Source organism: Bufo bufo, chromosome 4 (genome assembly GCF_905171765.1).
Source record: "Bufo bufo chromosome 4, aBufBuf1.1, whole genome shotgun sequence".
Classification (NCBI taxonomy): Eukaryota; Metazoa; Chordata; class Amphibia; order Anura; family Bufonidae; genus Bufo; species Bufo bufo.
The window spans coordinates 284,505,824-284,518,882 of record NC_053392.1 but is presented as its reverse complement, the minus strand read 5'-3'; the positions used below and the strand labels follow the sequence as shown (position 1 = coordinate 284,518,882).

Genomic DNA, 13,059 nt, shown 5'->3' with positions numbered 1-13,059 from the left:
TCATTTTAGTGCCATCACATAAATAATGTGTTTATTTTGTTTTTAAATGTTGTAGCTATTTTATTTTTAAAAAAATTCTCAGGGGTCATGGACACACACATCCTTCAGCATTGTCTTTATTACTCATATTTGCCTTCCTGTTTCATCACAAAACACCCATTGTATATACCACAGTAAAGCAGCTAGGAGCTTTTATTTTCACAGATACATGGCGAATTTCATTTTCAGAAATTGAGAAGAAAATATTAGCCAATCATGGAAACGTAAAAACCTGTTGTGAAAGTGGAGGAAGCAAAAGAGAGATGTGCTGCAGGTAAGTGCCAACAGATACACTGCCTGAGTCCTCAGGTGCATGGCTGAGAAAGGTTGCATGGGGCCGTAGACACACCATGTGTTTTTCTAAAGTGCTATATACACATGTAGCCACCATCATTTTGACTTGTTTAACATTAAAGGGGTTCTCCAGGAATTAAGAAAATGAAAATACTTAAATATTACTTTAGTATAAATATATTCCCAAATACCTTTTATCAGTTATAATTAGAGATGAGCGAACTTCTGTTTTAAGTTCGGCGTCTAAAGTTCGGCTTCCGGTTAGCGGAGGATCCCGATATGGATGCCGAATTCCGTTGTGGTCCGTGGTAGCGGAATCAATAATGGCCATTATTGATTCCGCTACCACGGACCACAACGGAATTCAGAATCCATATCGGGATCCTCCGCTAACCGGAAGCCGAACTTTAGACACCGAACTTAAAACAGAAGTTCGCTCATCTCTAGTTATAATGGCTCATTTTGTCTAGGGAGCAATCATCAGGGGGAATAAAATGGCTGCCGTCCTATTAGTACACACAGAAACGGTCCACACAGGAGGACAAGTTACTTCACAACACTGAGGTAGAGATGCTTCATCCTCCTCTCTGCTCTGCTTGTCAGGGATTATGATCCTGAATACAGTTTAATAGAAGACTAAGTACAGAGAGGAGGTGGGGGTGTAGATAATGAGCAGCAGCTCTTGTATTTAGTCTCTATTACCACAGCCCCACATTATCATAGTCTGTTCTGTCTGTCCTCTCTGTACTTCATGTCTCATGAACTCCATTCCCACAGAGGTTAATTTGAAGATTTTATCATTTGTATTCAGGATTATAATCCTTAACAAGTAGGAGAGGCGGATGAGGCAGCTCTTTGGCTCAGAGTTCTGAAGTAACTTGTCCTGCTGTATGATTAGGACAGGTTTTGTGTGTACTAATAGGAAGGCGGCCATTTTATTTCTCCTAATGATTGCTTCCTAGACAAAACAAGCCATTGTAACTAATGAAAGGTAATTGTGAATATATTTATAGTAAAGAAATATTTAGGTACTTTCATTATTTTAATTCCTGGAGAACCTCTTAAAATACACATTACAGTAACACAACAAATTGCATTACAGTGACCATCTTGGTACAGCTGGTGTCATAAGCTGGTGCATGCAGGAATTTTTTTGCTGGAAAAATTTGTCATATGACATCCAATGAATTACCCCGGTCCAGTAGAACCCACCTTCTCATAGAAACTGATTTGTCTGACAGGATCGATCCCTCCTAAGCCCATGCTGTCATACACTTATTATAACCAGGACAGTAAGTATTAGAAAACCTTCAAACCTTTTACCAATAGATGTTAAACTTACCGGCCTATATTATCAGTGCTAATTTTTTTTACCCCCTTTTGAATATCGTCACCACACTTCATAAGCGTTCCTGTGGAACAGACCATGTCATAATACTGTACATAAATAAATAAATATATATATTTTTTTTTAAATACCGGTAATCCTAAAACCATCACATGAGCCATAGACAGCTCTGGATCTGACCTCACTGATATCTACAGGGGAGTTTCCTAGGCACGCTGTGACCTGTGCAGAGGTCAGGAGGGTGTAAATAAGTTGAGAGATCACCTATTGTGAATAGTGGATCCTGTGTTAGCTATACAGAGGTGATAGATGTGATTGTAATTCTGCTTGTGATTACAATGCGATAGCTACCGAAAAGGCTACCTGTACAGAAGAGGTCTCAATTTATGATTAGGTCTAGTGGCCAGTGCAAAAATGTATGATTTTAGATTTTTTTAAAATATAGTGACATGAAAAATAAAAAACAAAAATCACCAAAAAAGATTTTTTTTTTAACCTCTACTTAAGGACAGGTACGTCCTGTGTATTTCCGATCACCGCTGCGCGGCAGGCGGTGATCAGAACAGAGTGCCTGCTGAAATCATTCAGCAGGCACTCTGTGACAATGCCAAGCGAGGTCCTGTGACTCCCCCCCCCCCCTACCGTTTTGATAACCGCGTCTAATATACCTGCTACCTGGTCCTCTGGTGGTCCCTTTTGCTTGGATCGACCACCAGAGGACACAGGAAGCTCTGTAATAAGTAGCACCAAGCACCACACTACACTACACCCCCCCTGTCACTTATTAACCCCTAATTAACCCCTGATCACCCCATATAGACTCCCTGATCACCCCCGTCATTGATCACCCCCCTGTAAGGCTCCATTCAGACGTCCGTATGTGTTTTATGGATCCATGGATCGGATCCGCAAAACACATACGGACGTCTGAATGGAGCCTTACAGGGGGGTGATCACCCCACATAGACTCCCTGATCACCCCCCTGTCATTGATCACCCCACTGTAAGGCTCCATTCAGACGTCCGTATGCGTTTTACGGATCCACGGATCGGATCCGCAAAACACATACGGATGTCTGAATGGAGCCTTACAGAGGGGGGATCAATGACAGGGGGGTGATCACCCCCCTGTCATTGACCACCCCCCTGTAAGGCTCCATTCAGACATCCGTATGTGTTTTACGGATCCACGGATTGGATCCGCAAAACACATACGGATGTCTGAATGGAGCCTTACAGGGGGGTGATCAATGACAGGGGGGTGATCACCCCATATAGACTCCCTGATCACCCCCCTGTCATTGATCACCCCCCTGTAAGGCTCCATTCAGACGTCCGTATGTGTTTTGCGGATCCACGGATCCATGGATTGGATCCGCAAAACATATACAGACGTCTGAATGGAGCCTTACAGGGGGGGTGATCACCCCATATAGACTCCCTGATCACCCCCCTGTGATTGATCACCCCCCTGTAAGGCTCCATTCAGACGTCCGTATGTGTTTTGCGGATCCGATCCGTGGATCCGCAAAACACATACGGACCTCTGAATGGAGCCTTACAGGGGGGTGATCAATGACAGGGGGTGATCACCCTATATAGACTCCCTGATCACCCCCCTGTCATTGATCACCCCCCTGTAAGGCTCTATTCAGACATTTTTTTGGCACAAGTTAGCGGAAATTGTTTTTTTTTGTTTTGTTTTTTCTTACAAAGTCTCATATTCCACTAACTTGTGACAAAAAATAAAATCTCACATGAATTCGCCATACCCCTCACGGAATCCAAATGCGTAAAACATTTTTGACATTTATATTCCAGACTTCTTCTCACGCTTTAGGGTCCCTAAAATGCCAGGGCAGTATAAATACCCTACATGTGACCCCATTTCGGAAAGAAGACACCCCAAGGTATTCGCTGAGGGGCATATTGAGTCCATGAAAGATTAAACTTTTTGTCCCAAGTTAGCGGAAAGGGAGACTGTGAGAAAAAAAAAAAATCAATTTCCGCTAACTTGTGCCAAATTTTTTTTTATCTTCTATGAACTCGCCATGCCCCTCATTAAATACCTTGGGGTGTCTTCTTTCCAAAATGCGGTCTCATGTGGGGTATTTATACTGCCCTGGCATTTTAGGGGCCCTAAAGCGTGAGAAGAAGTCTGGGATCCAAATGTCTAAAAATGCCCTCATAAAAGGAATTTGGGCCCCTTTGCGCATCTAGGCTGCAAAAAAGTGTCACACATGTGGTATCGCCATACTCAGGAGAAGTTGGGCAATGTGTTTTGGGGTGTCTTTTTACATATACCCATGCTGGGTGAGATAAATATCTCGGTCAAATGCCAACTTTGTATAAAAAAAATGGGAAAAGTTGTCTTTTAGAGAGATATTTCTCTCACCCAGCATGGGTATATGTAAAAAGACACCCCAAAACACATTGCCCAACTTCTCCTGAGTACGGCGATACCAGATGTGTGACACTTTTTTGCAGCCTAGGTGGGCAAAGGGGCCCACATTCCAAAGAGCACCTTTAGGATTTCACAGGGCATTTTTTACACATTTCAAACTACTTCTCACACATTAGGGTCCCTAAAATGCCAGGACAGTATAACTACCCCACAAGTGACCCCATTTTGGAAAGAAGACACCCCAAGGTATTTCGTGATGGGCATAGTGAGTTCATGGAAGTTTTTATTTTTTGTCACAAGTTAGTGGAATATGAGACATTGTAAGGAAAAAAATAAAAATAAAATAAAAATCATCATTTTCCGCTAACTTGTGACAAAAAATAAAAAGTTCTATGAACTCACTATGCCCATACCTTAGGGTGTCTACTTTCCGAAATGGGGTTATTTGTGGGGTTTTTCTACTGTCTGAGCATTGTAGAACCTCCGGAAACATGACAGGTGCTCAGAAAGTCAGAGCTGCTTCAAAAAGCGGAAATTCACATTTTTGTACCATAGTTTTTAAACGCTATAACTTTTACCCAAACCATTTTTTTTTTACCCAAACATTTTTTTTTTATCAAACACATGTACACATTTAGAGAAAAATTTATATATAGATGTCGTTTTTTTGCAAAAATTTTATAACTGAAAGTGAAAAATGTCATTTTTTTGCAAAAATTTCGTTAAATTTCGATTAATAGCAAAAAATTTAAAAATGTCAGCAGCAATGAAATACCACCAAATGAAAGCTCTATTAGTGAGAAGAAAAGGAGGTAAAATTCATTTGGGTGGTAAGTTGCATGACCGAGCAATAAACGGTGAAAATAGTAGTGCAGAAGTGTAAAAAGTGGTCTGGTCATTAAGGGTGTTTAAGCTAGGGGAGCGGAGGTGGTTAAGGTGAAAATGATCCCGGTCCTTAAGGGGTTATTTTTTTTTTAAATCTTGCTCCAGTGAATTTGTAATATGACTTATGGATAGATGGTGATGATCATTTTCTTACTGGGACTACGATGCGCTTCCTGGTCTAAATCAGTGGCCCAAGTTGTGCATGCGCAGTCAGGCAACCTCTGTTACTGACTGCCCAAAGCGTCCAAGGCTGCCTGACTGTGCATGCGCAACCTGCGTACATTGTGGGTAGTAACCAGGCTAGGATCACATGATTTAAACTTTTAATATATAGTTTTTTTGTTGTTGCTATTAGTCTCCATACGGTGTTAGTACATGGGATCTTTTGATCCCCTCTTCTATTCACCCTAATATAGATCTAATAGGATTTTTACTCTCACCATGCTGAGCTATGCCTCGTGTATAGCTCAGTATGGAGATTGCCATGACAGACCTGGAGTGCTTCAGCAGGCTGCCATGTCAAAAGATCAGAGCCCTGTGATTTCAATGCAGAGGCTGCGTTCAAAAGGCAGAGTATGGAGCGGGACTGCTGCAGAGGCCCGCTCCATATATCCCCTCACGCATTATGACACACAGGAACATCATAATGTGTGAAGGGATTAACATAAAAACATCAGAAAAAAAGTGTGGTACCATGAAAACTAATTTATTGTTCTCATTAAGAGAAACCAAATAAGATATCTTTTAAAGGGAATAGGTCACCTCAGTCATCGCTAAGTAAGGCAACTGCATCGTAGCACATTGTATCGTATTGACAAATGTACCTTTGTTATAGCCAGTGATGTTTCCTATCTTCAGAAAAATAACTTTGCAGGATTGTCTGCATTTCAAAGTACCCAGCTGGGTGTCAATCTTGGCTGAAAGAGCCCAGGCCCGCTTCTTCTTGACTTCTGAAAGATGCCTCCTGCTCGGTTATGTATGTCCCCTCCGTCACGTTCGGGCCCTAACGCTGCTCGACTGTTTGCTGCCGCATCGCGGTATTTCAGCACAGGCTGAACATGTCACTGGGCTCAGCACATGCCCAGTTGAGGAATTGAGTCTAATGCTCTCAGTGGGACACTAAGTTCCAAGCACAAGCATTCTTTACTCTGCAAATGCACGAGATATGAAGGCTAGGGATGAGCGAATCGACTTCAGATAAAACATCCTAAGTCGATACGCATAAAACTTCATTCCAATACTGTACGGAGCAGGAGCTCCATACAGTATTAGAAGGTATTGGCTCCGATGAGCCGAAGTTATTGCTTCGCAAAGTCTTGCGAGACTTCGGGTAATAACTTCATAAATTTATTTGTACTGTAAAAACCATTTCCCGAACCAGAGATAGAACAAATTCTATATTTTTGCGCAACGGAAGCATGGAACGGAACACCACGAAAGTGCTCCGTAGTGCTTCCGTTCTGTATCTCTGGATTTGCGGACCCATTCAAGTGAATGGGTCCACATCCATGATGCAGAATGCACACGGCTGGTGCCCCGTGTATTGCGGAACCGCCGTATGCGGCCTGCAATACGGCCATGGGAGCACTACGGCCTAACACTCAGTTACAGTTTTGACGGAAGACACTTTAAACCAAAACGACAGTTACACTTTTAATAGTACTTGAGTTTTCAAAAAAAATTGGCATAATGGCTGTGCTTCTTTGAACAATCAAATTTGGGAAAGGAATAGGTCCTTTTTGTACTTCCCTAACGTCTTTTTCAGCCTAATTATTCTCCTTCGCTGCACTGCTAGATGCATTTCTCTCACAAACAATAGGAGTTTTTCTGTGAAATCTGCCAGCACTGTACTCCTGCAACATCCTTTCCCTTACTTCCCACTGTTTTTAGCTCCGGAGCACCCAGAACAGATAAGGAAAGGGAAATCACGCTTGGGGCTCATGCACATGAACGTGTGCAGCCTGTGCTGTGGACTGCAAATAGCAGTCCAAAATGCATAGGCACCGGCCACGTGCCCACCATTTGTGCATGTGGACATTCACTTGAATGGGTCCGCGATCTGCAACATTTAGTCTGCACCTCCAAAAAAATGGAACATTCTATTTTTTTGCGGTGCACTGAAGCACTCAAGTGAATGGGTTCGCATCCATGACACGGATTGCACGCCGCCTGTGCCTGTATATTGTGGATCTGCTGTGTGGGGGCCACAATACGGCACGGGCTGCACACGTTTGTGTGCCTCAGCCCTTAAAAGCTTGCCAACCTAGGATGAGAATGCTCGTCCTAACTGGCCGGTACATAATGCTTTAGGATGATCATTCTCATCCTAGGGTTAACCAGCTGCCCCACATGTGCTGCCGCGATCAGGGGCCCCTCTGCATCCTCCAGCATCAGTGAAAACACTGATGCCGGCGGATTAACCTCCTTTATGCTGACCGCGGCATACAGTTGGTTTGCGGCAGTTTGTACATCCCCATCAGGTGAAGGGGACCCGATGGTTGCTATGGCAGCCCCGATACCTTGCACAGGCATGGGGACTGCCAGCTACGGAAGCCCAGGAGATCCAGCCCTAGGGCTGGGTCTCCTAGTCCTAGGCAACTGTCAGCGTCTTACACAGTGTGAGGCACTGACAGTTTAATACATCACAATACAGATGTATTATGCTGTATTGAATCAGGGATTAGACCCTGAAATGTTGAAGTCCCATAGTGGGACAAAAATTAAATATTAAAAGTGAAATAAATGTGTTTTTAACAATAAAAAAATAAAAAAATAAAAATAAAATAAAATAAAAAGGAGACAGAGCTTTATTTGGCTGTTAACCCTTGATGTGTTACAGGAAAAAATGAATTAAAATGGAAAATCTGCCGAAAAAGTGAAATTTAAAAATGTAATCTCCTTTTTCCTTTAATTCTTGTAGAACACCTAAAGGGTTAAAGTTTGTAAAATCTGTTTTGAATAACTTGAGGGGTGTAGTTTCTACAATAGGTTCATTTATGGGTGGTTTCCACTATGTTAGCCCTACAAAGTGACTTCATAACTGAAGTGGTTCTTAAAAAAATGTGTTTCAGAAATGGTCTTAAAATTTTGCTTCTAAAATTCTAAGCCTTATAAATCCTTAAAAAATAAAATTACATTTACAAAATGATGCAAACATGAAAGTGGACATATGGGGAATGTAAGGTAATAACTCTCTCATGATGTATCACTATCTGCCTTAAAAGCAGAAATTCAAATTTTGAAAATTTCAAATTTTTCCAAATTTTCCGGACATTTGGAATCTTTTTTTATAAATAAAGGTGAATTATATCGGCTAAAATTTTTTACTATCATGAAGTACAATGTATCGCAAGAAAACAATCTCAGAATGTTTTGGATAAGTAAAAGCATTCTGAAGTTATTACCATATAAAGTGACATGTCAAGTTTTCAAAAAACGGCCTGGTCCTTAAGGTGAAAAAAGGGAAAGATCCTTAAGGTGTTAAAAGAACTGCTTCTGAAGATAACAGGAGGTCCTGCTTTTCTTTATCAGTCTCAAAAGCTCAGCTAGCTCGGACACGCCTCCATTTCCTATGGGCCATATTCTGTGCCTCTGTTACTGGGGACGAATCTTGCTTGACAACAGACCGTGGACTGCAAATTACCGTAGGTGGAAGTGAGACCCCTAGTGGCCATTACTTTACAGCTTTTTTTCAGGTGGATCCAGGCATATTTTTTTTAAATGTAGTGAATTTGCTAGTTACACCATTCTCTATTAAATGAAATTGTGTGAAAGTACAATGACCAACATAAAACCAGAATATCAGCAAATCAGTTTTATTTTTAATCTATAATCCTAATAACTATATTATGTTTAAAACTACTATGACTAAAAAGCCACACGTCGCATTTTGCAAAACGGAATTGCAGACCCATTCATTTCTATGGGGCCACACGACGTGCGGCCCGGCTCAGGAAATGCGGACCTGCACCTCCGGGTCTGCATTTCCGTTCCTGAAAAAAATAGAACATGTCCTATTCTTGTCCGCAATTGCGGACAATAATAGGCATATTCTATTAGTGCCGGCGATGTGCGGTCCGCAAAATACACTACAGACGTGTGAATGGAGCCCTACAAAGAAAATCGGAACACAAAGGTACTTTTCTACAGAACAACGTTTTAGACAATTATCAAGATCAGGAACAAACTAAACGTTCCTGATAATTGCCTGCTCATCAGTGGAGATGAGGGCCCCATTTACATGTAGCAATCGCCTCCACTGTATGGGAACAAGCGATTGCTTATGCCCACAGAAAATCCCTGTTCCTGGGCAGAAGATTGCAGTTTACACAGTATAATCTGCTGCACAGAAACAATGATTTTAGATGCCGGCTGAACGACAGGATGACCCAATGAACAAGTGTGGGCTTGTTCATCGGGTAATCACCAGCACCTTTTACACAGGCCAATTATCAGGAATTATCTTTTTTTTTTACAAATGCTTATCCCTAAAAATTGGTGTAAAAGAACCTTAAATCCACCCCTAATGAAAGAAGCAAAACTTTTAAATGTCAGCAAATGTAAAATCCATAAACACCATAGGTCTCATTTAGATGGATGTATTGGTTGAGTAAAAAGACATTAATGGCATATCGCTAGGATATTACACCAATATCAGATTAGGTGCAGGTATCAGAGAAGGGACCTTCACCTATCTCCAGATCGGGCCCCTGAAATTGAAAGAGAGAACGCCGTGCAAGTGTGGCCACCGCTCCGTTCACTTCTATGGGACAGCCGGAGATGGCTAGACCAGAGCTCAGGTATTTTCAGTAGTCCAATAGAAATGAATAGAGAGCAGCTGCCCACGTGCGTCTGCTCTTCACTTACTTCAGGGGTCCTGTTCCGGAGATAGGTGATATCTGACATCGGTGGCATATCTTAGCGATATGTCACCAGTCTCAGATGAGAGCCCCCCTTTAACTGTTTATATTCCAGATGTAACACCTAGACACCCTGCAGTTACATTATAGCACAATGGGGGTCTTTCCTTAATGTATTTCAGATCTTCCTGTAGCAGAAGAGTGATCTTCTGGTAACAATGTAAAGAGATGCTATTTAAATAATTTAAAAGTAGCTCTAAATGTTAATTTAGAAGTATTTAACAATGGTTATATTTTTGTTGATTTTCAGAAAACAGTGTCTTAAACTGCTCAAATACCTACTAGAGCTGCTTAAAAATAACGGAAGTCAAAGAAAAATGGATCAGTTCTGTTCATACCATGCCAAGACTGCACTACTGCATCACTGCTCACTATGTCCAAAAGATGAAGACTGGAAATTAGAGGATATGGAATCATGCTTCAACAGATATGTTGAGTTCTTCCAGGACTGTCTTAAGAAGTATACTCTGTGCAACTTTTTCATACCTTCCCATAATCTTTTCAGTGCACAATCTGTAGATAAATCAAGCTGCGACTATCTTTTTAAGGAACTAGAAAAACAAAAATCAAATAACTACCCTATTTTTTATGAATAGGGTAGTGCACATAGAACAGTGATGGTGAACCTTTTACATACCAGTGCCCAAACTGCAACCCAAAACCCACTTAGTTATCGCAAAGTGCTAACACTGCAATTTAACCTGAATACTACAGTCCAATATAGTATATCTTCCATTTAGCTATAATAGCCTGCCTGCTCTCAATGCGGTGCTTGTGCTGTTCATAGTGCGCCCTGCGCTGATGAATGGCAGGAAGAGTCTAAGGCATACTGGTACACCATAGACTTTTTCCAGGGTGCGGGTGCCCACAGAGAGGGCACCGAGTGCCGCTTCTGGCACCCGTGCCATAGGTTCGCCACCACAGACATAGAATATAATATTCTGATAAATATGTTAACCCTGCTTTTTCTACATTACTCTGTAATATAAAATATACTATCAATAAAATATAGAACATGTGGCCTATGTGATAAATATGGCTTGGCTTATGTAATATCATTACAAAAATTAACAAAGTTAATAGATGTCACACGATCCTTAACATGTCTGTATTCGATGACTAGTGTAGAGATGAGCAAGTCTATTTGGAATTCGTTGTGAATTTTCCCAAAAATTCAGACCCTAATGAAACCAAATTTCGTATGATTCGTTTTGGATGAGATAGTGAGAGATTATACTCCACTAGAAGAGATGTGCAAGTCAGTACTCCTTCAAAAGAAAAAGAATACAGCGTGTCTCTGTATTACACTTCTCTGTATTAGACATGCAATTCAGTTTTTCTTCCAAAAGAAAAAAAAAAATAGCTTCTCAAGAGAAAACTGCCCTGGTTAGCTGAGGGGCCTTTGTCGGCGTCTTGGTGGGTGGCCTTTCTCATTATGGAGATCACCTAGCATGCATGAGGAGTATTGTAGTTCAGCCAATTCTGCTCTGCATTTCTGTGAAAAAATATATGCAAATTAGCAGATCTTACTTTTGATGCCATCAGGCAGGCTTAGTGTTCTTTTCATTTGGGAAGGAAAGCTAATTTGCTTATCTTTGGGTTTCTGGGAAAGATATTCAAACTAGCTTTACTTGTATATAAAAAAAAAACTGACGGAAAATATGCTAATTTGCATATAGTTTTCTCAGAAAAGCTAACTAGGCTTTTAAGACAATTATTTTTTTTGACTTTTGGAAGAAATTACTTGCATTTCTCATTCAGAAAAGTGTAATACGGGGACACTCAGTATACTTTTCCTTTTGGAAGGAGTACTGACTTGCAAATCTCTTCACCAGTGCAGTATATTACACGTGGGTCTCTCTTCTTGTCTTTAAAAATGTGTCCCAGGAGACTAGAGTATTATATACCAATTTTTGGGGCAGTTGGAGCATATATGAATCGGGTAGAATTGAATCATACCTGAATCAATTTTAAAAAAAAATTGGCAAATTGAACACACAATGAATTTAAAGAAATTTGCTTATCCGTTCTTTAGTGCTTTATGTGCTAATGCAAACTATTAATGTTTATAGATTCAGTTTAGAGCTAGGGAGGGGAATTTGGAAATTACATAGTATAATTCACAATTTCATATAATTAATAAACTGATTGGTACATATGTGCAGCTTCGTTATTTAACACATTGCATATTTGTTGTGGAATTCGGGTTTCAAAATCTGCACAGAAATTCTACAACAAAGAACAGCAGATTCTAGACATGATGCAGAATTTCAAACGCTAAGCATGCCACCATCAGTATTGGAAAAATGCTGATTTTTAGTGCAGCACTCTCAGTAGTACTAGTATTATGTGCAGAGAATACAGAGTTGACAGAGCACAAAAGCTGCAAAGGCATGGTTGTATTATGTGCGCAGTTCAGGTTAAAGGGGTTGTCCGGGTTCAGAGCAGAACCCGGACATTACCTCTTCACTCATTTAGCATGTCTGAGTGGAGCATCAGAGCATTTCTTGCTCCAATGCTCCCCCTTGCCCTGCATCGCACAGGGCAAAGGTCTGTTTTCTTTACTGCTGGTGATGCTGACTGGGTCTCATAGGCTCTGTCAGTGTAAAAGCTGACAGGCAATGCATTACAATACAGATGAAGAAGGGATCACACCCCCAGAAGTTGAAGTCCCACAGTGGGACAAACATAAAAAGGTTAAAAAAACTACTTTCCTATGATAAAACACATAACAAAAGGGGGCGTGGCCTTCCAGCTGATGGCGCTGGCTGCCTAATCTGGGAACTACGCACTGGAAATCGGCTAACCTATTTCATGAGGGGAACGAGTAAAGAAACGTCAAGCTCCGTCAAAACTCACGAGTTCTTTCACAAGCCGCCATCGCAAAGCGGAAGCCCGAAGCTGACATCTTCGCCATCTTGCTCGCCCACCACCTCCCCAGGTGGGTCTGCTGCCTTACCTACGCAATTTTCTGTGGGCCCTCATATGCTCACAGAAGAACTACTTCAAAGCATGCTAGACTCTTTACGCACATCTCTAAAAGAGGACATTCATAATATACTTAGAGAAGTACAAAAACGGAAGTTTCGCAACTTGGAGAGCGCACCTCCTACCTAAAAGGCAAGACGGGAGGTGGGCTCTCCAAGTTGCGAAACTTCTGTTTGTACTTC

The 13,059-nt window shown here is 41.3% G+C and overlaps 1 protein-coding gene across 1 annotated transcript in view; it reads left to right on the top strand.

Moving 5' to 3' along the window:
• CGAS (cyclic GMP-AMP synthase) overlaps window positions 1-10,712 on the top strand; it is a 30,646-nt gene extending 19,934 nt beyond the window's left edge. Inside the window, exons 4-5 of the mRNA XM_040428647.1 lie at window positions 205-313; window positions 10,140-10,712. Of these exons, the coding sequence (XP_040284581.1) occupies window positions 205-313; window positions 10,140-10,485 (455 nt within the window). The 3' untranslated portion in view covers window positions 10,486-10,712. The remainder of the gene's footprint in view (window positions 1-204; window positions 314-10,139) is intronic.
• Window positions 10,713-13,059: the final 2,347 nt, after the last annotated feature.